This window comes from Myiozetetes cayanensis, unplaced genomic scaffold (assembly GCF_022539395.1).
Source record: "Myiozetetes cayanensis isolate MyiCay16 unplaced genomic scaffold, myiCay2020 scf14, whole genome shotgun sequence".
Classification (NCBI taxonomy): domain Eukaryota; kingdom Metazoa; phylum Chordata; class Aves; order Passeriformes; family Tyrannidae; genus Myiozetetes; species Myiozetetes cayanensis.
This window is the reverse complement of record NW_026087048.1, coordinates 20,299,597-20,322,783: the sequence shown is the minus strand read 5'-3', so window position 1 is coordinate 20,322,783 and position 23,187 is coordinate 20,299,597. Positions and strand designations below refer to the sequence as shown.

The 23,187-nt window shown below is 51.8% G+C and overlaps 2 protein-coding genes across 4 annotated transcripts; both read left to right on the top strand.

Annotated features, from left to right (window-relative positions):
• The first annotated feature begins 47 nt into the window (after window positions 1–47).
• CTSH (cathepsin H) lies at window positions 48–7,654 on the top strand. Its single transcript, XM_050309558.1, has 12 exons — window positions 48–281; window positions 373–404; window positions 504–609; window positions 707–777; window positions 1,789–1,893; window positions 2,201–2,287; window positions 3,146–3,201; window positions 4,192–4,273; window positions 4,359–4,427; window positions 4,820–4,926; window positions 6,014–6,139; window positions 6,912–7,654. The coding sequence occupies exons 1-12, from the start codon at window positions 188–190 to the stop codon at window positions 6,985–6,987; spliced, it is 1,011 nt and encodes a 336-aa protein (XP_050165515.1). The 5' UTR covers window positions 48–187; the 3' UTR covers window positions 6,988–7,654.
• Window positions 7,655–8,562: 908 nt separating this feature from the next.
• On the top strand, window positions 8,563–22,556 carry BLM (BLM RecQ like helicase). Of its 3 annotated transcripts, none has more exons than XM_050309524.1 (20): window positions 8,563–8,865; window positions 9,261–9,441; window positions 9,881–9,999; window positions 10,370–10,502; window positions 11,410–12,131; window positions 12,804–12,980; window positions 13,330–13,448; window positions 13,968–14,081; window positions 14,807–14,905; window positions 14,993–15,141; window positions 15,418–15,524; window positions 16,259–16,419; window positions 16,905–17,100; window positions 17,782–17,972; window positions 18,932–19,076; window positions 19,417–19,616; window positions 20,344–20,536; window positions 20,672–20,794; window positions 21,148–21,355; window positions 22,224–22,556. In XM_050309524.1, exons 4-20 carry the CDS (start codon window positions 10,408–10,410, stop codon window positions 22,405–22,407), a joined length of 3,183 nt encoding a protein of 1,060 aa, XP_050165481.1. In that variant the 5' UTR covers window positions 8,563–8,865; window positions 9,261–9,441; window positions 9,881–9,999; window positions 10,370–10,407; the 3' UTR covers window positions 22,408–22,556. The 3 variants fall into 3 exon arrangements, with proteins under 3 accessions (XP_050165481.1, XP_050165480.1, XP_050165482.1); XM_050309523.1 differs by having other exon boundaries at window positions 9,878–9,999; XM_050309525.1 differs by lacking the exon at window positions 8,563–8,865 and adding an exon at window positions 9,690–9,745 and having other exon boundaries at window positions 9,343–9,441.
• Window positions 22,557–23,187: the final 631 nt, after the last annotated feature.

The following is a 23,187-nucleotide window of genomic DNA, read 5'->3' as shown; positions in this document are numbered from 1 at the left end:
GGGCCCCGCCCAGTCCCCTCCCCGCCCGCTCCTTGTCCCGCCCCTCTGGCAGGGGCTTGGCCCGGCTCGGCTCGGCTCGGCTCGGCACGGCTCGGTGCGGTTGGGCTGCGTTCGGCTGCGCTCCGCTCGGTCCGGCTCGGCTCCGCTCGGTCCGGCTCGGCTCCGCTCGGTCCATCCCGTCCCGGCCATGGTGTGGTCCGTGCTGCTGATGGCGGCGGCGCTCTCGGTGCCCTCGGCTGTGCTGGCGGCGCCCGCCGCCACCCGGGCTCCCTCGGCCGAAGGTACCGGGGCAGCGGGAGGGGAGGGAAGGGGAGGGGAGGGGGTACTCGGCCCCGCGCGGTGCCCCGCTGACCGCCGCGTTCTCTCCGGCAGAGGAGCAGCTGTTCAAGGCCTGGATGCAGCAGGTGAGGCCCCGCGGTCGCTCCGCCGCGGGGCAGGGCCGGGCCGGGCCGGGCTGGGCCGGGCCGGGGTGCGGGGCGCTCTGACGCGCGGTGCCCCCGCAGTTCGAGCGGCGCTACAGCCCGGACGAGTACCCGCGCAGGCTGCGCATCTTCGCGGACAACAAGCGGCTCATCGACGAGCACAACGCCGGCAACCACAGCTACCAAAGTACGAGCCCCGGCCCCCGCCCGGCCCGGCCCGCGCCGGCTCCGAGCGCGGGGCCTCGCTGAGCGAAGCGGCCCCTTCTCCCCTTTCCCCTTTCTAGTGGGCCTGAACCAGTTCTCGGATATGACCGCCGAAGAGTTTCGAAAGATGTACCTGTGGAATGAGCCCCAGGTAACTGCCGGGAGCGTGGGTGGACAGTGAAGGAGGGCGTCCAGCTGGACCCCACGAGTGGGTGTTTTGCACCGAGCTATACCCACTCGTGGGCCAGCACCCATCCCTGTGCTGCCCCTGCTCAGGCACTAGCACTCATCGCCGTGCAATCCACTTTGCTAGGGCACATGCTGTGCCACTGATGCCTTAAAATTAAATTTTAGTACAGCTTGTTAGTACCTTTAGCTTGCTAGTACCTTTGTACAAGATTTCTGAAAATGCTGTTTAACATTCTTTATTAAGAATTTCAACAGACAAGGGATTTTAATGAGGTGAAGAGGCCCTTGTCTGTAGAAATGTACTGAGAAAGAGACATAACAGACACATAACACCTGATATAAGTAGTCAAAGCTACTCAGGAGCCTGGAAACCATTCCAAAAGGGTCAGAGGAGATGAGGAGGAAGAAGCAGATGAAGAGATGGTCTTTTTGGGACTACCGACTCAAATTTGGGAGGCATGTCAGGGGCGTGGTGAGGGCGGTGCTATGGGAGGGACAGTTTTGGAAGTGGGTATAACAGATGAGCTAATGTCCAAATATTGTAATTAGAATGATAGTATAAAGTTGTAAAAGTTGCACCCTTTGCAATCAGGGTGTGCAAAATATTTTTTGTGCACCATCCGTGCCACAATAAAGAAGTGCTTTTTGCCTTTTAATACTCAAAAGTAGTCCAGAGAGTTATTTCTCCGATTTTAGGCATCACCACCGGGTAAGAGTGAGGTGCCCCCACTGTCCCCACCGTTATGAATTTCATCTGCCTCAGCCTGGGCTCTAGCCGAGCTGTCACTTGTGCTGCCAGCTGCCTGAGCAGCCAGGGCACTGCAGCCAGTGGTGTGGGCCGGCAGTGCCCCCGGGGCTGGCCCAGGGCTCCTGGCTGCAGTGTCTGCTCACCAGCACCCCTGGGGAGAGCAGCTGTCCTGGGCCACTGTCCCCAGCCCGGTGGCTCAGCACAGCCCTCCCGCCTCGCTTGCAGAACTGCTCAGCCACCAAGGGGAACTTCATGCGCAGCTCGGGGCCGCGTCCCGACTCCATCGACTGGAGGAAGAAGGGGAATTTTGTGACACCCGTGAAGAACCAGGTGAAGAGCGTGGGCCATGGGTGCTGTGCCCAGAGAGGGGCTGTGGGCAGCGGGCAGGGCACCGTGCTGCAGGAGCAGTGCTGGGCTGCGTGTGCCGCGGGGGAGCTCCCCCAGAGCCCTCCGTGCCTGGGGCAGGGGTGGCCATGGGGCCCTGGGCAGGGGCTGAGCAGAAGGCCAAGCCCAGCTGCCAGCTGGGGATGGAAGCTCTGCGCTCCTGCCATGCCCCTGTGCCTGGCCCTGGTGTTTCAGGGAGGCTGGTGACCCTGCAGCACGCTCTGGAGCAGTTCCTCTCCTGTTCCAAACACAGGGGCCCTGCGGGAGCTGCTGGACCTTTTCCACCACAGGCTGTTTGGAGTCTGCTATTGCCATTGGTACCGGAAAGCTGCTATCTCTGGTGAGAGATTTTCCTTTCCTGTGCACTGACCAGGCCCTGTTCCTGGTTATGTGCTGGGGCTGTGCATGGGGCCAGCCTGCTCCAGGCTGGGACAGCCGCCAGCTGCCTGTTCCCAGTCCGGCTGTACACGGCTGTGGCTGTGACAGCCCCCTGCCCGCAGACCCCTCACAGACCCCTTGCAGCCCCCTCACAGACCCCTTGCAGCCCCCTCACAGACCCCTGCCCACAGGCCTCTCACAGCCCCCTGCCTGCAGACCCCTCACAGACCCCTTGCAGCCCCCTCAGCCTGCAGACCCCTTGCATCTCTGTGTGAGCCCAGCAGCACTGCTGGGGAGATGTAAGGCAGTGTGGCTGGGAGCCATGGGAAAAGGAGCTCTGCCTGGCCCTACCAGCCAGCTGTGGCTTCTTGCTGCAAGAACTGTTGATTTTCAACTCCCAGAGGATTTATATTCCTGAAAAACTAGAAGGGCGGTAGCCACTCATATGACTTATCAGAATAGCTGAGGGTTGGGTGTGTTAAAAACAAGCATGACCTTTGAAAGAAATCTCAGCCAGCGCCTCTGAGTGGGGGACGGATTCTTGGTGGGCACACTGACAAATCCATCTGGCAGCCTGATCATCCTGGGCTGCCAGCTCCAGGTATCCCTTGTCCCTGTCCTTGGGACTTGGAGCCATTTCCAGATGGTTCCTGGTGGGTGAACAGCCAGAGGCGTGGATGAAGCAGTGCTGTGGTTGGTGGCACAGCCGGGTGCACAGACAAACCAGCGCTCGTCGGTTCCTGCGGCGCGGTTGCGTTTTGTGTCACGTGCTCCGAGCGCAGGTGTCCGGCAGTCACTGACCCTAAACCCTTCTCCCTAGGCGGAGCAGCAGTTGGTTGATTGCGCCCAGGCCTTTAACAACCATGGCTGCAGTGGGTAAGTCAGAGAAGGTCATAAAGAACAGAAATAAGAGTTCTGTGATTGACAGCCTTCCTCCAGATCTTCCTTCCAGATCTTGGAATGGCTTTTGTCTTCCCTTGGCTGTGACATGTCAGGGGAAACAGTTTTGGGTTTGGTTGCCTATTTTAATTTAGCCCTCCCTAGAGGTTTGGATGTTTCACTAAAACTCCAGCATTTCCCAGCCTCTGTTGTTCCTGGTTTGTTAGTTTTCTTCTGAGACGTGTTTTTCCCAAGTCTCCTGACGCAGCAGCCACGAACAGGGCTCTGAGGGGCTCTGGGAGAGCAAGGGGAGTTCTGGCTGTTGCTCTGCCCCTGGGTCACACGCGTCTCATGCTCTGTGAGGAATCTGCAGAAACCTCAGCTTCCCCTTTGGGAAGTTCCTCCTGGTGTTGCTAGAGAAGGCAGAGAATAGAGCTTTCTGATATCTTCTGTTTTCTGTGAAATAACTGGTCCCAGAGGACTGAGCAAAGCCACTCTCGGTGCTTTTTGTTTTTATCATCCTCTCTTTTCTTCCCTCTTGAGATGTGCTCCTGCAAGGTGGCTGGGGAAGGGAGCAGCTGCTTGCTGGGAATGTGTGTCCCTCGTCCTCCCCCAGCCAGGCTGAGCAGAGGGCACTGAAAAACACCTTTCAGCACGTGAGGCTGGTGCTGTGTGGGCCAGGTTAGCCTCACGCCAGCAAGGTTCCTGGTGTTCTCCCCTAGGGATTTGGCACCCAGAGAATGAGGTCTGACCATGCCAGAAGTGTGGTGGGCTAGGCCTGGAATCTCAGTCAGGGAGATGCTGCAGGAGTAGACAGGAGTTTGTGCCTTCAGAGGCTCTGGGATAGACACTGTCCTTGCCTCTCCCTCGGCTGGTGGGAATGGTGTGCAGGACTGCAGGCTTTGCTCTGCAGAAGCCACAGCACTACCATCCTAATTCATCGTTACCATCCTAACTGACCCGCGCTCTGGCTGTGTTGTCTTGCAGGGGCCTGCCAAGCCAAGCCTTCGAGTACATCCTGTACAACAAAGGGCTCATGGGGGAGGACAGTTATCCGTACCGGGCCAAGGTATTCCCAGCGCAGCCCAGGCTGTTGTGGCAGCAGCAGAGCGGGGCCTGGCACAGGCTCCAACAGCTCCTCTCTGTCCCCACAGAACGGCACCTGCAAGTTCCAGCCGGAGAAGGCCATTGCCTTTGTCAAAGACGTTATCAATATCACACAGGTGAGGCCCCAAGGGCCGTGTTTCCAAACTTCCAGGGCTGTGCCAAGATGCTGGGAGGCCCCAAGGCCTGTCAGGCTTCCCAGCGACCTGCAGCCTGTGTGCTCCTGGGAAAGAGCGAGCTGGTCTGCACTCCTGGTCACCTTTTTGGAGGTGGCACCAGGGAAGTGCTGGAGTCGAAACAGGCACTGGGTCCCTGCTTGCCTCCTGCAGCGGGTGCAGCTCCAGGCTGTGGGAGAGTCCTGTTCTTGTCTTGCAATGCAGCACTTGATTCCTTGTGTGCACGCAGGAAGCCAGGGTTATCCATCCCCCTGTGCCCTGGCTGCTGGGCCCAGATCCAGCCTGGCCTCAGCACAGCCAGGAGATGATGGATGACCCTGGATCCTCTCCTGCAGTACGATGAGGATGGCATGGTGGAAGCTGTGGGGAAGCACAACCCAGTGAGCTTCGCCTTTGAGGTGACGGGTGACTTCATGCACTACAGGAAAGGAGTGTATTCCAAGTGAGTGTGTGAACCTGGCAGCTGGGGGTGAGGGGAGGATGTAGGTCTGGAATCATGCGCATCCCCGTTTCTCCTCATGGATGCAGGAGCACTGCACTGCATTCTCACACTTCCCCTTCAATAGAAAATAGAAAAAACGAGTAAATGGAGCCTTGATACGCTGATTTCCCAGGGCAATAGGAGCAGGGAACAGGCTGCTTGCTAGGAACCAGTCCAGCCTGGAGAGCAGAGTATGCTGGAATGAAGGTCAGCGAGTCAGGGAGCTCAGGAGACGCTTTGCAGCCCAGCACAGGGCTGGTGGGACCTGTGACAGGGCTGATCCCCCTGTCTGAGCTGGGATGGCAGCAGGGTCGGCCCAGCTGTGGCAGCAGAACACATCTGGTTTCATAGGGTAAACCCAAACCAAAGTGGGTTGTCCATGGGATTGGGGCTCCTCCTCCTGTGCCAGAGCTCAGAGGGGCCGAGGTGGGAAGCGTGGCTGCCTTCAGGCAGCCCTACACCTGAGGTGAGTGGCGTGGTGCCCTCACACTGCCCTGCAGCTGAGCTGGTGCTCCAGAGGTGGGAGTGTGTACCTTGTGCTGTCCTCCTTCATACCACGGGCAGCAGCTTTCAGCAAGTGCAGTTTAAAAGCTGGAAATTCAGGGGAAACACAAGGAAATGTGTGTTTAGACTGTGGAGCTTGCTGTTCCTGTGCAAAACACAGAACAGTGCCCCTGAAGTTCAGGGCAGCACAAACCACTACTGGGAGGCACTAAGAGCTGCTGCTTTCAATTGAAAAATTCCTTTGCCTAATCTTTTCACTGTAGCTCATCCTAGTGAGATATTAGAGTTGATGTTAATTGTGGGCAAGAGCCAGGAGCTCAGATCAAAGGTCCATGGATTTCCTGACTCCAGATATAGGCAGTAATAATTTCAGAGTGGGAAAACAGAGCAGTGCCTCCTTTCCTTGGCTTCCCTCCCTACTCCCCACAGCTGGAATTTCAGAGTACCCCACAGTTCTGTTTGCAGAGTGCAGTCAAGACTGCTGGCTAATCCCTGTGATTCCAGGCTGGATTTCGTGTAACACTTGTGTTTTGTTTGCTTGCAGCCCACGCTGTGAGCACACCCCTGACAAGGTGAACCATGCCGTGCTCGCCGTGGGCTATGGGGAGGAGAACGGGACTCCCTACTGGATCGTGAAGAACTCCTGGGGCCCGCGGTGGGGCATGGAGGGGTAAGGGGGTCCCAGTGCCACCAGGCCCTGTACCTGGAGAAGGGACAGTGCTGGGATTCCACCTGCCCTCAGCCCCAGGTTGCCCTTACGCTCTCCAGATGAAATTTGGCAGATGGGAAGACACGGGGAATCATCCCAGCCTGGGCAGTGACACAGCTCACAGACCCAGTCCTGGGGCACCTGCTCAGAGCAGACTCTTGGCTCGGAGGAGCTGCCGTGGTCCCCGGGGGCTCGGCAGTGCCTGCAGAGCCACTGGTTCACCTGGGTCCTCTGCCCTGGTCACACGGCCAGGGAGGGACAGGGTGAGCCAGGAGTGAGTTCTCACTCCAGCTCCACAGGTATTTCCAGCTGCAGGTGAAATTCTCAAGAGTCAGGTGCTAACTGCTAGTTCCTGGTGTAAGGGGATAGGGAATGGCAGTGCCTGGAGAGCTGCCATTCCAGCAGCTCCAGCCCTGTCACACGTGTCTGCTCCTTGGGTTGGCATGAGGAAGGGGCTGGCACACAGGGAGAGCAGTCTTCACAGAATCCCAAAGTGGTTTGGGGGGAAGGGACCTTAAGGCTGACCCAGTTCCATGGATGCCTCCATGGGCACGGACACCTTCCACTAGCCCAGGCTGCTCCAAGCCCCGTCCAGCCTGGCCTTGGACACTTAAAGGAATGGGGCAGCCACAACTCTGGGCAACCTGTGCCAGGGCCTGCCCACCCTCACCTGCTGTGCTGGCTCTGCCAGAGGAGGGAACACTCACTCACACCCATTTCTTTCTCTTTTTAGGTATTTCCTTATTGAACGAGGCAAGAACATGTGTGGTCTTGCAGCTTGTGCCTCTTACCCTGTTCCTCAGGTGTAGGAGGGAGCACAGGCTGGGGACAGGGGAAGCAGGACAGGAGTGGCTGATCATGTTCCAATTTCCGAGTGCTGAAGTGATGAAAGCGAGAACGAGGTGCAATACCTGTCAGCTGAAAGGTGTTCCCTGCAGGCAGGTTCCTCGGCTTGCACACACCCTGTGCAGCAGGAAAACTGTGCCTCCTCTCCTCAGCCAGACACACGAGCTGCTGTGCCCTGCCGGATTCCCTCCTGCTCCCAGCCTGGGTGTGCTTCCAGCTACCTGGGGGGTCAGAAGGGGGATGCTGGGAAACCACAGAGTTTACCTGACTTCAGACAAAGCTCCCCCCGTCCTTCCGGCGGCTTCTTCACAATCGCCAAGTGTACATTTTAGGGATTTTTAAATTTTCTTTGAAGGCGATCTCTCCCCTAAAGAACCATGAGTGCTGTGGTTTGTACATTTTATCTATTTTCACGGCACGTCTTTAGTATTTTTTGTATAAAAATAAGAGTATTTTAATGCAAATAGAGAAGAAACGGGTGATACTGTATAACGAATCAACGAAGCGAGAAGCTCGGTACTAATTATGAACAGGCCCTGGGGAGCGAAGCCGGATGTCGGCAGGGGCACGTCTGTGTTATTTCACGCTGAAATCTGTCACTGACAATAATAAAGCTGCCTCGTCCCGGGAGCGCTGTGCTGTGAGCTGCGTGCGGGCTCCGCGGTGCCGGGAGGGCGTCTGAGGGGCTCCGTCCTCCCAGCATGGCTCCTGCGCGCCCCCAGCGCCTGGGGAGCGCTAAAGCCTGGCCGGGGCTCCAGATGGGAGTTTACAGCGGCGCTGGAGGCGGTGCCGGGGCCGCTCCCCCCGGGCCGGCCCTCAGGCGGAGCCGCCATTGTGCGGGGCGCTGCCCGCCCTCCCCACACCCCCGGACCTGCGACGTCACTTCCGCCCTGCCGGCCGCCCAATGGGCGCCCGGGCCGCGTTTTGGCGCCGAACGCGAAGGACGCGGCTCCGCGCCGAGCGCCCCCTGGCGGCGGGGCGGCCCCGCCATGGCGGCGCTGCCGCAGAACAACCTGCGGGAGCAGCTGCGGCTCCACTCGGCCCGCGGGGCTCTCTCGGCCCTCCGCGCCCCGGGGCCGCCGCGGGACCGCCCGCCGTGAGTGCCGGGCCGGGGGCGGCCGGGCCGGCGGGAGCGGCCGGGCGCTGACGGGGCTCGTCTCGTTCCAGGGGCTTCACGTTTAAGAAGGCGCGCGGGGGCTCCGCGGCCGCCTCGGCTCTGAGGGACAAGGACGTGAACACCTCCCTGGCCGCGCCCGCCGCCCCCCCGGCCGGGAAAGCGCCCGCCTGGGGCTCTGAGCCCCCCCGCGGCACCGGCCGCGCCGCAGCTCCCGAGGCGCCCGCGGGCCCCGCGGCGAGGGCGGGCAGCGCCGCTCCCCCCGGGCGGGCCGGTCCCGGGTGCGGGGCTCCCCCCGGGCGGGCCGGTCCCGGGTGCGGGGCTCCCCCCGGGCGGGCCGGTCCTGGCAGCGCCGCTCCCCGGCGGGCCGGTCCCGGCGGGGCTCCCGGGCGGGCCGGTCCTGGCAGCGCCGCTCCCCCCGGGAAGGCCGGCCCCGGCCCTGCCGTCACCATCGGCGATGAATGGGATGACATCGACGACTTCGACCTGTCGGGGATCGAGAGGTTCTGCCGGCCACCCGTCCTGCCCCCGAAGGGGCCGCGGGCCCCCGGCAAGGCCCGCCCGGAGCCGCCCGGCTGTGCCGGCACCGCGGGCGGGGAGGCACCGCCCGGGGCTGAGCCGCGCCCCCTCTCACAGCAGTCCGTGATCTGCCTCGAGGACTCACCCGCCGACCCGGTTCTGGATGAGGACAGGGCTGAGCCTCGCCCAGGTGACGGGTTATTTGAAGGTACGGCAGAGCTGGAAAAAATTCTGTTGTGTTCGCGCTCAGAGGGATGGGATTGCCAGGAATCAGAGGGAGCTGTGTGCTCGTGTCTGATAAGCAGCCCTGGATTCCCTTTGGGTACCTGCATTCCCTTTGGGTGCTCCCAGCCTGGGAAGGTGCAGGGCTGGAAACAGGTGACTGTAGGTTTAGTTATATCACTTTTCCACTTTAAAGAGGGTTTGTGGGACTTCATCTGTCTTTAATGGGGGAAAAAAGGGAGCAGTAAATATTGTCTTTAACATTCAGAAACCGTATCAAACTAGTGTTTTGAAATCTGGCTGTTAATTTTTCCCTTCTTTTGTTTGTACTACGCTGAGTTTACAGTGTTACCCAACAGTATTAATCTAATTCTCTTGCAGCTGCTGGTGCTGAAGGAGCTGGGGGCCAGGAGCCAGGGAGGGCTGGGAACAGCCCCCCAGAAGTGGAGGACGCTGTCGGGCCGCTGGCAGACAATGACCTTGAGGAGGATGAGCTGGACATCATCCCTCCCTCCCCCGAGGAGGAGCTGCCTCCCTTCTCCCCTTCTGTACAAAGTGTCAGGTAAACCAGAGTTCACTGGTAAAGCCATCTGTCCGTAGGGTGGTTTGAACAGTACCAAAAATAACCTGTCAAAAAAGACCTGTAAATCCTGCTTGTTAAAAAGATGCAGATTGAGTTTGTGTCTCTTTGCTGTCTGACAGGTTAATGGTTGGCAGCTACAATTAATGTTTTATTAAATACTTATTTTGCATCTGATGTTTGAGGTGGCTTTTCCTTCAGAAAAAGCAGAGTTACTTTTCCTTTTGTAGTGGGAGGGGAAAAAACTACCAGAGCAAGATTCTCCATGTTGGCACACAGGATGAGTGTAAGACTGCTCAGCTCTTGGGTTCTCCCTGGGGTTTCAGGAATTTATCTTTTGCACACATCTTAAATCCTGTTGTTCTGTGGAAATGCCTTGTAATCTGTGTGTTTTAGTGGCTTTTTCTTTTGCCATTAGCAGTGTTTTCAAAGACTCTCCCACTGCTGGAAGGTGCTCAGCTGGCAGCTCGGAGGCCAGGCCAGGGGAGGTTCCCACAACAAAGCCTGGAGCTGGAGGTGATCCCAGTGCGGGGAATGCAGGTACATGGAATGTTTGGAATGGCATGCCTCAGATTTGGGGGGGTAGTTTGCAACTCATTATTCTCCTGTGTACCCTGTGTAATCCAAGAATTTAAAGTAACAGATGGAGAATTAACATCAGTAGGTGGAGAACTGACATGGATAGATGGAGAATTAACATGTATAGATGGATAATAAAAGACAAGGGCAAAAATATGTAGATTCTGTGAGTTCCTGCTCACAGAAACAGTTTCTTTATGCAAATGGAACAAAAACATATTGAAAGTAAATTGTTTAGGCTTGCTGAAATGTGCTGTCCTTGGGGACAGTCATACCATCTTGTTAGCTATTCTAATGGCAATTGCTCTGCTGAACTTGCTCCCTGTGACAGGTGAAGCTGTGCCTGTGGCCCGGCAGCTGCTCAGGGTCATGGAGGCCATCTGTGAGCTGGTGGATGCCATCCCACTGCAGGAGCTGCAGGCCCTGTCCTGTGCCAGAGCCCTGCTCCAGCACAGGGAGCTCAGGTAGGCTCCGTGTGGAGCAGGAACCTGCCTGCAGGTGTCCCCAGCACACCGGAGAACGAGGTGGAGGGGGGTTAAAAAGCTTAAAGGTACTGCCTGAAGGGAGATAAAAAATGCCCCAAAGTGCTGTGTCTTTTAGCAGTCCCAGTGTTCTGGGGAGTGGAAGGATCCAGTTCCACGCCCGGTCTGAGGAAGGTGCTTGGCACCAGTTGCTTCTGGAGAAGCAGGTGTGACCTGCCAGGTGTCATCCTCAGTTCTTGTAACTGCAGGCATCCAGTGAATGTTCTCTCCCTGAGACTCACTCTCACTGACTGCAGGGATGGCGATTTCTCCTAATATCTCTGAGCTTGTCATCTTGCAATGTGATTATTGCCACCACAGCCTGGTGCTTTACCTCTTGCATCAGCTGATGGCACAATACACAGACAAAGTACTGGCATTTGGATTTTTACTTGGTTTTTTCCTGGATTGGGACTATGGGCTTTTCTGAATGTTCTCAGGACAGTTTCCTTATTGCTGTAGTCAGACATTGGTACTTGGAAAGTACCTAAACCCATGATTTGGTAAAAGCGTATTTCTACTTATTTTTAACTTGTGGATCTAAGGATTTACTTTTTATGCTCTACCTTGCCTGGATCTGTTCCCTGATTTTAGGAATTCTTTTATTTTTATGTCTGTAGAGGATATGTTGTAATTTTGTCATTAGTTTGTTCTGGTAGTTTTTATTTTTCCCTAGATTTGTTTGAAATATTTTTCAAACACAGTGACTCAGAGCATGATGGAACCACCATATGTTAGTGTTTAATAGCGGGGACAGAACTGTTTAATGGATGTTGTAGAACTTGGTAAGTCATTGCTTGTGACTAAATATATATATATTTTTCCTTTTTCCATCCCTTGTCTCTCCCAGGAGAAAATTGCTGGCTAATTCTGTCAACTTGAACCAAAATGGCATAAACACCACTTTTCCAAGAAACTGGAAGGATCCCATGGAGCGGGGCCCTGGTGCCTGTCCTGGTGCTCCTCCAGGTTCTTGCCTGAGCCGGAGCTTCGCTTCTGACAGAAACTCCCCCAAATCCACAGACCTCCCATCGGTGCTTTCTGTTCATTCCAGCAACTTTTCTGCCAAAACAAATCGAACTTTGGATACCTCTTGTGCTTCAAAGCAAAGTGTTGAGGAGATCACCTGCCCAGGAACTGCAGCGCTGCCTTCTCCCAAGGGAAGCGGCAGGGAGGGAGGTTCCCTTGGGCTCAGCCTCCAGTCTGAGCCATTCTGCGACAGCAGCTGGGGCGAAACGCTGGGAACGAGGAATGGGAAGCAGCCCCTGACCAGCACAGCCCTGAAAGCTCAGAGCATGGCTCCCACGGCCAGCCCTGCAGGGAGCAGTTTGGGTGCAAACGATCCCGACTTTGACCTGGATCACTTCGACATCGATGACTTCGACGAGGACTGGGAGGAGCCGGTGGCTGTTTCGGCAGCACCGTCCACACCGCTGTACCAGCCCATCAGGGAAGGGCCACCCACCAAATCCCTCTTGTCCAAGATCATGGCCAGAGCCAAAGGGTCTGCTGTGGCATCCAGTCCTGCTGCTCTGAAGTCAGGCTCCCCAATGGCAACAAAGAACTGTCCGGGTAAATATGCTCGTGAGGGCTATTGTCTTTCCCTTTTTAAATTCTTACTTCTTTTTAAACCTAAGGCCGAGTAACTGCTGCAGATCACATCATTGCCTTTTGTTTATGTGGAAGCTTCTTTTTGCAAAGTCGTCTTGGGTTTTTATAACTCCAAGTGATGCCAAACTTGACTATTCCCTTCCCGTGCAGGTTTCAGGCTGCTGAAAGAAGCACCTGCTAAAACTGGAAATAAGAATGTTTCTGTGTTTTAATTAAATAATGATTCTGCCGTTGTTAATTCAAAGCTGTACAATGGTTTTTGCTGTTCATGCAAAATGTTCCAAAATGGGCACTTGTGGAAGCAAACCCAATCTCTCTGGGGCACAGGTGGATCAGTGTCATTTGGGGTTACTCTAGGAACAGCTTTGGCCAAGGAGAGTTGAAAATCAGAGTCACAGAAGGGTTTATAGTAGAAGAGACCTCAAAGCCTATCCAGTCCCACCCCGTGCCATGGGCAGGGACACCTCCCACTATCCCAGGCTGCTCCAAGCCCTGTCCAACCTGGCCTTGGACACTTCCAGGGATGGGGCAGCCACAGCTTCTCTTGGCAACCTGTGCCGGGGCCTCACCAGGAAGAATTCCTTCCTAAACTTGATACTGTAACTCACTGTAGTACATTTTTTTGTCTCCCAGATCCAGTGGTTCATAACCCTGCCCTGGAACGTTTCAGGGGTATGAAATTTTCCCATTCTGAAGAAATGAGGAATATATTTCACAAGAAGTTTGGATTGCACTCTTTCCGGACAAACCAGCTGGAGGCCATCAACGCTGTTCTGCTGGGGGAGGATTGTTTCATCCTCATGCCCACAGGTGCGTGCCCCACAGCACCCCGCTGTAGTCTGGGAGGTCCTTCTGCAAGGCCTGGGACAAGCTGTTCTCTTCCCCTGTGCCTTTGTGAAGGTGCTGCTGGAATTGTGTGGCTGCAGGATTTCTGGAGTGTTGTTACACTGGGGTATTTTGAGTGAGGGGTATTGAATTTCTGCATTTCATAGTAATTCACATGGTAACTTATCCTACAGGTATCACTCTGGGGCAGTCATTTGTAAAATTTAATTGTTTCTGAAAGTGCTGCAAAATGGGGAGTCAGAAATAGGTCTCCAGACTGTCTCCCTTTCCTCTTGACATCCAACACTTGCGGTGTTCTCTCTAATCCTTACAGGAGGTGGGAAAAGCTTGTGCTACCAGTTACCAGCCTGTGTGTCTGCCGGGGTCACCATCGTTATCTCTCCGCTGCGGTCGCTGATCATCGATCAAGTCCAGAAGCTGAAGACCTTAGATGTAAGTTCCAGCAGCTTTATTGAGTGAAACTGCAGGTAACTAGATTAGAAATCTGAAATTATACAGCAAATCTTGTGTCTCTTGAATATAAACAGCATAAATTGATTAGATGGACACTGTGACAGGCACAGAAAGTTGTCTAGGAAGAACTAAATTGGATGAGCTTGAGTATCTTGGCAGTGTAACTGCTGGATTTATTGCTCCTCCTGAGTGTTGGGTATTGGAGTTGGGTTTTCCAGAGCAGATGCTGATTCTGAGAATCCTGAGAGTTGTACTGGCACACCTGAACAGGAGCAGCCTGGCTCTGCAGCAGGAATAAGCACCAACAATTCCTGAGTTAGGGGGGTTCTGAGGTGCTAGACACCTCTGGGAAAGCGATACCCAAAGGGAAGAAATGCGGGTGCAGGAGATCACAAGCTGAGTGCTCAGGAACAGATTTGTAACTACAGGTAGGACTACATTTGATGCTGTCTTCTGCTTTGCATGTATTAAAACTCAATATATGTATTTGTGATACAGATTGCTGCAACGTACCTGACTGGTGACAGGACAGATGCTGATGCCTCAAAAATATACACGCAGCTGTCAAAGAAAGACCCCGTCATAAAGCTGCTGTACGTCACCCCCGAGAAGGTGTGTGCTTCACCCGAGTCGTGAAACCATGAGGGCAGCGAGGGGAAACACTGGGCTTGGAGTAGGCTTCTGGGGAAAAACCCTGTTAAACAGTTTTTAGGTAATGTTTAGGTAATTTTCAGTAAGACTCTTATAGCTGTAACTAATTTCAATCAGTGATTAGCCAAGAATGAAAACTATGTACAATTTAAATTCTTAAACCCCCATGCCCATCCATTTCAATATATCTTGCTACATATTAGTGTTAATCACTGTCTAACAGCTACTGAATCCAGGCTGCTCTGAATAGGGTAATACAGGAAAAATATGGCACTGTCAGGGTAATAGGAGATTGTCCAAGCTTGCCTTGGGGTTTATTATTTGCTGCCTTAAAAATTATGTTATTACACAAGAACTTTGTAAGAGGGAACTGGTTAGTGTGCTGATTATGTTTCTTTCTTCAGCATTGTCTTTCCCTGTCTTTCTTGACCTAAGTAATTTAAATATATTGAAGTTTCCTCAGAATGAGGGACCTTGGGATGGGTGATCCCAGGACCTCATGGGAGTCTCACACCGACTGCTTTGTTAAAATGCAGCTGATTGGCATCATCTTTCTGCCGTCAAGCTCTGCCTGTGCAGTCAGGATTAACTTGGCAGCAGGGAGCAGTTGTTCCTGTGTTCAGTCAGGCCAGGTGACACTGTGCTCTGTTCCTTTGCTTTCCAATGGCACGGCTGGTGTGTCCCAGGTGTGTGCCAGCAACCGGCTGATGTCAGCCCTGGAGAATCTCTACGACAGGAAACTCTTGGCACGTTTTGTTATCGATGAGGCCCACTGTGTCAGCCAGGTAAAACCTCCTTTTGTTCTTTGAAATGCCAGAAGGCTCAGTTGGAGCATTTTACTCTGTTACACTTTCATTTTGTTTTCCAACCAGTGGGGCCACGACTTCCGACAAGACTACAAGCGCCTCAACATGCTCCGCAGGAAGTTCCACTCGGTCCCCATGATGGCTCTTACTGCCACTGCCAACCCCCGCGTGCAGAAGGACATCCAGAATCAGCTGGAGATGCTGAAACCACAAGTGTGAGTTGCTCAGCAACTTGCACAAACTGACTGTTTGTGCTGCAGAAATTTTGAGTGGAAAACTTAGTCTGGTTAAAAAAGTATCACAGGCCCATCTGAAATCCTTATGTAGCTATATCTGATTAAATGAAATGTATGCATGGAATTCAATGAGTTACATGCAAAATATTGACGTAAGTAATAAAAAACTTGCCAAACCCTTCCTTGCATGATGAAGGAAGCTGAATGTAACTGCACCCATAAAGCTGATGAACCCCATGAACTGTTGTGTTTTAGGTTTACAATGAGCTTCAACAGGCATAACTTGAAATATGATGTGTTGCCCAAGAAGCCAAAGAAAGTGGCGATGGATTGCTTGGAATGGATTAAAAAATATCACCCCCGTGAGTACTGAGCAGCACGGAGCCTGCAGGCCTTTCCACTTCTTAAGGCAGGAAAAGCTTTTATAATGCTGTAATAATGACATATTTACAGGAAAAGCAAGTTGGAGGCAAAGTGGTATTATTGATAATCAGATTTATGTGCATCCTAAAGTTAAGGGTTCAAGTTAAGATGGCAGAGTAAATTATTGTGATGTCCCTGAGTTACCCTTCTGGAGCCTGCCAGTAGCATTGTGTCTTCAGAGTATAGAGGTCATACTGGTTTAATCGTTTAATTGTGTTGGTCTGCTTATCTGTAGTTCCCCTCGAAACTATCTTTGGAGATTCCCATCTTTCCAGGCTCACTTTGGAGTCCTGCAGCTCCTGCTGCTGGAATTGGACAACACCAAGGTTCCCTCAGAGCTTCTCCAGTGCTGTACCCTTGGAGAGCATCAACTAGACTGCTCTAGATCTTGATTTATGTAGTTTTTATTCATGTGTTTTAAATCCTGAGATTGCACAATACTAAGGAAAATTTTTCTTGATTCCACCTCACAAAAAACCCCAAAATATTGGGTAGGAAAAACTAACAAAACCATCTAATATTAATAAAATAAGTTCTACAGTTAAGCAATTATATTATTACCTTTATTAGAGAGGGAGAGGTCAGTATCTGCTTGGCAGGTTTGCCTGCTGAGCAAGTGAAAAGGGATAAAACTGTGTTGTAACTCAAATTTCTTTTTATCATGTCTTTGCAGATGACTCTGGAATAATCTACTGCCTCTCCCGGCACGAGTGTGACACCACAGCAGCCATCCTGCAGAAGGAGGGGCTGGCTGCCCTGGCCTATCACGCTGGCCTCACCGACTCCAACAGGGACCTCGTGCAGCAGAAGTGGGTCAATCAGGAAGGGTGCCAGGTAAAGGAAAACTGAGGGGGAAAGGGAAGAGATTTCGGGTGCTTTTAGCCCTCTTGGCCTGGGAAGTGGAAGGGAAGTTGTGCAGTGTTATCACCTAGTGGGCTGCAGTATTTGGATAACTGATCCCAGCAGACCTGCTGGGGCTCAGCAGCACCTTTTTAGTGGGAATTCTATGAACAGAAGGCTGTAGCACTGCACCATGGTCTGCTGCTCCAGGAGGGAGGACCTGAGCAGTGCAGGGCTCCTGCAACAGCTGCTGGCACACTGCTGGACTGTACAGAGACTGGAATTTGGGGTTTTCCCTGTGTCTGGAGTAGCTCTTCTGACGGGAGAGGAGATGTTGCTGTTTTGTACTCTTCCTGCAGGGTTACAGTTGGCATTCTGGGTTCCAGGTTTCCTAATCCTGGTCACCTGTCTGGTCTCAGTGCAGAGCTGCAGGAATAGCTTCCATGATGCATGTGTAGAACATTATGATCTCCTTCCAGGTGATTTGTGCAACAATTGCCTTTGGAATGGGCATTGACAAACCCGACGTGCGCTACGTCATCCACGCGTCCCTTCCCAAATCCATAGAAGGTTACTACCAGGAGTCTGGCAGAGCTGGGCGGGATGGGGAGATGTCTCACTGCCTGCTCTTCTACAGCTACAGCGACGTGACCAGACTGAGAAGGCTCATCCTGAGTGAGTTCTCCTCTTGGACCTTGGAGGTGATACTGAAGCAGTCAGTTTGTCTCTGGTCTCTGTTTCATTCAGCCTGTGTTATTTCTCTTTTACAAGTGCCATGGGTAGGTAACAGTTGGAAAGAGGGGAGAACGGGGTGCTTTTCCCTGGATGGTCTTCTGTCAGGATTTTTGTCACTTGTACTTAATTTTAGTCAAAACCACTTTGCTTTATAGAATCAGGGAATTGTTAAGGCTGGAAAAGACATTTAAGATCATCAAGTCCAACTGTCAGCCCGGCCCCACTCACATGTTCACCACTAAATCATGTCTTCAAGTGCCACACCCACATGTTTTTCAAACGCTTCCAGGGATGGGGATTCCACCACTGCCCTGGATAGCCTGTGCCAAGGCTGGACAACCCTTTCCATGAAGAAATTGTTCCTGATATCTAATCTAAACCTCCCGTGGTGCAAGAGGCCGTTTCCTCTCATCCCATCATACATGTTCTTCTCTTGACTCTTGTCGTTCCAGGCTCATTTCCCTTCTCCGTTTTCTAAAACTTTAGGGATAAAATCTGGTCAGTTTTGTACTAACCCGCTCACCTTTTTCTAAGCAAAACCAACATTGTGTTTTGTCTGACAATGTGTAAAAACGCAGAGGTGCAGATCTAACGGATACAGGTGAATTTTTTGTGTTCCAGTGGAGAAGGATGGGAACAGCCACACGAGGCAGACCCACTTCAACAACCTGTACAGCATGGTGCACTACTGCGAGAACGTCGTCGAGTGCCGCCGGGTCCAGCTGCTCGCCTACTTCGGGGAGACCGATTTCAACCCCAACTTCTGCAAAGACCACCCAGAAGTGATCTGTGATAACTGCAGCAGAAAGAAGGTAAAACACACAGATTTTATTTATAGTGGTGTCAGACTGATTTTGCACTTAGCTGCCTGGTTACGTGGCCCTTGGGAAGGAAAATGGGGAAAAGGCATAAATGTCCTGTAGTTTTGTGATGCTTCCAGTTATTTCCAGGGTTTAACCTAGAGCAGAGTTGCAGACTGTCCATGAACTTGTGATGCTCCTGTTCCTGTCAGAAGGGCAAGGATGTTCCTTAACGTCAGTTTTCTTGGCTACAGTGTTTATGGGAAGCAGGAGCTAATATCAGATCCACTGGAGTGGCTGCAGGGAAATTCCTTCAGTGCCTGTTCTGATGTTTTCAGGGCAGCTTTGTGCTGCTGGAGCAGCATGAGTGCCACATCAGCTGTGTACTGCTGCGGGTGGCCCAAAGATTTGGGTTTTGCATCAAGGATTGAAGCAAACTTGGTGGCATGAGCTGAAGCAGAAGAGAAAGCAGCTGTGGAAGCAGGCAGGGAAGGGTTCCTGATCAGTTTTGTACCTGTGAATGTGTTTGAAGCATTCCCTTACATAGCTGGGTTGGAACTGAATTTGACCAGAATAATGCATATTCAGTCCAGTTTTCTCATTTTAATGCATATTGGAAGTGTAAGTTCTAGGTCATGGTAGCAGGATAATTACAGGAATGCTTTCCAAATGATTTACCTCAATTCCCAGAGTTCATCCAGCAGCCTTGCACCTCACTGTATACCAGAAGCACAATGGGGATTATATATAGTCAGTTAGACTGCTATTGCATTTTCCAGAGTGTTAAGAAGTCCAGAATCCCTGTGACTGTATCACTGTAGGTTACTAACTAGAAAATCACTGTTTCTCTGTTTGGAACAAACTGAATTCACGGCTGGGACAAGCTCAATAACGAAAACAGGTTGTCAGTAACAACTTGCATTAGAGGAGAAACACATACTGGCATTTCCTAATCAAGTCTGATTTAACAGGATTATAAATCAAGGAACGTGACAGAGGACGTGAAGAACATCGTTCGGTTTGTACGAGAGCACTGTGGGCAAGCGGGACGGAACGGGAGGAGGAACCCAGGCTCTGGCAGGTACACCCTGAACATGATGGTGGACATTTTCATAGGTGAGTCTGTTCTTCCAGAGAAACCCGAATAACCGGGTGCACAAATCCCCAACCAGGAATCAGGAGGGCTGTGCAATGCTGGCAGGGCTTCAAAAGAACATGTGCTTTGCAAAATTAACCTTCCCGGGAATCTCTTGGTGGTAAATGATTTAAAATAAAGGAAACTGAAGATTTAATCCATTTCAGGTTGCTACAGTGATAATATTAGTTTTCTGGTGCTTAAAGGATTTTTAATGTGAACGGACTGTGGAATTCCCTTGGGAATTTCCCACAGGTCTGTAAATGCACACCTACATGGGCTTTCTGATCACAGGCTTATCCTGTGGTTTCTGTTGCACAGGTACAACGAGTGCCAAGATTCAGTCTGGAATATTTGGGAAGGGAGCTGCCTATTCCAGGCATAATGCTGAAAGACTGTTTAGAAAACTGGTCCTGGACAAAATCCTGGATGAGGATTTGTACATCACAGCCAATGACCAAGCAGTGGCATATGTCATTCTGGGAGAGAAAGCTCAGGCTGTGCTGGATGGGTCACTACAGGTGTGTAACTGTATATTTAGTGTCTTGAGGGTATTGTTTTAAGGAATGTGCTGCAGTTTTCCTCTGGCATATCCCCCCAGGTGGCTAAAACACAGTTTGCTGTTCCAGCTGAAGGGCAGGAACAGAATCCAACATGTGGGATTCCTAGTCCAGTATTCCAATAACTATGTTGTGGGGCAAAAGGTGAGTTTGACAGGCTTGGACAGGTTTAAATCTTTCTCACCTACCCCATCCAATTCCAGCTGGACAATGAAGGAAAGTTCTGACCTCCACAAAAAGCTGGCTAAATAGGAAAGAAAGACCAGCACTCCCTTCTCCTGGATTTTTCTACTCTATTTCTCCCAGTCATTGGTGAGCTCTGATGGAAGATGCACTTTAAGAAGGCCAGGGAGCAGTCCCACATTGCTTGAGGCAATGCTTCTTCATTAGTGCTGTGTTTGGAGCAGAGCAGAGCCCTCAGCATTACTCCAGTAACCTCTGTTTGAAGCCAGCTGTGAACTGGGCTCTCAAGAGGTTTTCCCTCTGTATAAACTCTGCCAGTTCTTTGTAGGAGAAACTTGGAGGTGAATGAGTAGCCTGTAAAAAAATCACTTTAAAAGCATATACTGGCTAAATAGCTTTTTTTGGTCCATTAAAGGATACTTTCTTTCCTTTGCTGTGTTCCTCTATTATCAATCAACCTCTGCAGAAACTCCCTGACAGGGGTTATGATGGCTCCTTTTAACAGGTGGAGTTCCACGAGACAGAGAGTGCCAGTGCTATCAGAAGGCAAAGGGCTTCCATGGCAAAAATGTCCCAGCGGGAAGAGGTGGTTAAACAGTGCCTCAGTGAACTTACAGACACGTGCAAAATGCTGGGCAAAGTCTTTGATGTGCATTACTTCAATATTTTCAGTACCTCCACCCTAAAGAAAATAGCAGGTAAGGCCAGGTTACTAAGAAGTCCTTCCGGGCTTCTACACAGGGGTGGTACGGAAAGGAATTAATTTCCTCCAGCATCTCTTTATAAAAAGTTACTCGTTGGACATGTGTAAGGGGTCCTTTGTTACATTACAGAAACCTTGTCCTCAGACGTGGAGGTTCTGCTGCAGATCGATGGTGTCACAGAAGACAAACTGGAGAAATACGGTGCAGAAATAATTAAAGTGATGGAGAAGTACTCGGAACGCTCCATCCCAGGTGCGGTGTGCTTTGTACCCCAGCGTGTGCTCTCCTGTGCAGTGCCCTTCTCTCCTCCTCTAGCAGATGCTTGATTCAAAATTTACCTTGTTTTAATCACAAACAACTAATTCTTACAGGCTGATAATTACAAGAGGGAGCAATCCCACACTTTCAGAACATACCAAGGTCTTTGCTACCTTCCTACTAAATTCAGTGTATATCTCTGAAAGACTCGGGATGAGGGCAGTGCAGAGGAGGTGTGAAACAGCCAGGGCAGGTGTTTTGATACCACCTGTGTGTTCTGGGGACAGTCTGACTGGCTCAGGTGATACCTTGGTTGAATCAGGTTTACCTCTCTTGTCTGTCTGTAGAAGATGCTGCTGGCCCAGGTGCCAACACAGCCACAGGGAGCACCAGCACTCCTGTGAGCGATGGAGAAGGAGAAGATGCAGGTACAACCTCCAGCTATTTTGGCAATAACACAAACCAAAGGAGGAAAAGGAAACGACCAGCAAACTCCAAAGACTCCAAGAGGAAAAAGACGAGTGCTGCTGGCAGCCAGCAGTTTCAGCCCAGAGGGTATGTGTCTGTGGTCACTTGTCTTTGCCCAGATCAGCTTGATGATGATCCCAGAATTGCAGTTATCCCACTGCAGTTACTTAAGTATGGACTTAAGCAATGGTGTTAAAATTATCCAGGTGCCTGGTAACAGCTGCTTCACTTGCTTTTCTGCCTTTTGGTTTTAAAAGCTGGTAAGGAAGGACATTTAACAATTGTCCTCACACTTGAGTGCCACAAGCTAAGCAGACACCAAATTTCAGTGTGCTGCCATAACCAGCTGACTGGTTTTCTTGCTTAGTATTAGTAGGCTGACTGGATTTCTTGCTTGGAATCATAAAGAGGTCTTAGAATATTTGATAGAATATTTGAATTAATTCAAATTCTCGCTCTGATTGTGCCAAACAAGGCAATACCTGCATCTGGGGTTGGTTGGTCTTAAACTTGTAGGGCAGATCCACCACTTCCAAGGATTTCCCTTTCCCTGCCCTGTTTTCCCTCATTCCTCTCCTTGTTCATGATAGCCAGTGGCCACTCCCAGCTCAGCAGGTTTTGCTCCACCCTTTGCTCCTTCCCTTCTACTGAAATATTTGTCATTAACTGCTGCTGACCCTGAAGTGTCACTTGTTGTTGATGCTCTAGTTGGGTTAATTGGAGTTGTGTTGGCTCAGCACTCCCTGTCCCTCACCCTTGGGCACATCCCAGAGCAAGAGCTGCATTCAGTTTACATTTCAGAGGTATTTTTGCAGCCATGTGTGTTAAAAAAAATAAATATTATAAAATGATCACATCATCTTCTAGAAAACAGTGGTGCCCGTGTGGGTGCAGCCTGGTGCAGGGGCCGGGGCAGGTGACGCCGTGTGTCACACACACCTCTCTGACTTTGCAGTGGCTACAGCAGGTACAGAAGGACCAAGAAGCCACAGAGCTCGAAGGCTCTGGCTTCCTCCAGCCCCAGCTTCACATCCTGCAATGTCGGTGCCTCACAGGGAGCTGCTGGGAGGTTGGGCATGATGGCACTGCCCAAGCCCAAATCCAGGAACTTCCTCCAGCCTTCGTATTCCATATTGTAGCTGGCAAGTGCAATTACTGGATGAAAGCAAGTCCTCAGGATGGAATCATTGTTTATTAAATTTTTGTTTAATTTGCTGCTGAACCTTTCAGGGACTTGTCTATTTGTCGGGTACATAAACTCACGTTAAATAAATATTTTTTAAGTTTATTTGGGCCTTTCTTTCTAACATAAGAGAGTTCTGGCTGGTTCCAGAAACCCTTCCCTTTTGGTGACACTGCTTTACATCCACTTCAGGGGCATGCTTGGCACCACAAATCTCTGGAGCTGAGTCCCCAAGCTGTGGCTGTCTCTGTCCTTCTCCCTTGCTCCTGCCTCAGTGCTCCAGAGCTGGAGAGCTGGGCTACTCCTCTGGAAACAGCAGGTTGGGAAAGAAAAGGTAATGAATGTTTTTAAGTTTCCTGTTTGATTCCCCAGATCCTGGAGCTGGGAGGGTCCAGGCCAGGCTATACTTTTTTTAGTTATTATTTTTAAAAAACCCAACCTGTGATCTTGTCACCACCAGGGCCAGGGGCACTGGAGCTGCCCTTGGCAGTCCTGCCTGGCACAGGACACCCGGGTGCGCCAGGTGAGGGATGTTGGGAGGCAGCCGTTCTGCGTTCCCCGAGCACCCGAGCACCCGGCAGGGCTGGGCTGGGCCATTCCCTTGCTTGACTGGAGCTGAGGATTTCATCTGCTATTTCTGAGCGACGACTCAGAACGGCTTTGCTCTTAGAATCACAGAATCCCAGACTGATTTTTGTTACGGGACCCTAAAGCCCATCCAGTCCCACCCCGTGCC

Coding starts and splice junctions, on each gene's coding strand:
- CTSH (XM_050309558.1), top strand. CDS start 188: ATGGTGTGGTCCGTGCTGCTGATGGCGGCGGCGCTCTCGGTGCCCTCG. Junction 610..706: donor CGGCAACCACAGCTACCAAA/GTACGAGCCCCG, acceptor TCCCCTTTCTAG/TGGGCCTGAACCAGTTCTCG. Junction 2,288..3,145: donor CCGGAAAGCTGCTATCTCTG/GTGAGAGATTTT, acceptor CCTTCTCCCTAG/GCGGAGCAGCAGTTGGTTGA.
- BLM (XM_050309524.1), top strand. CDS start 10,408: ATGGAGGCCATCTGTGAGCTGGTGGATGCCATCCCACTGCAGGAGCTG. Junction 10,503..11,409: donor CTCCAGCACAGGGAGCTCAG/GTAGGCTCCGTG, acceptor TGTCTCTCCCAG/GAGAAAATTGCTGGCTAATT. Junction 14,082..14,806: donor TGTACGTCACCCCCGAGAAG/GTGTGTGCTTCA, acceptor GGTGTGTCCCAG/GTGTGTGCCAGCAACCGGCT.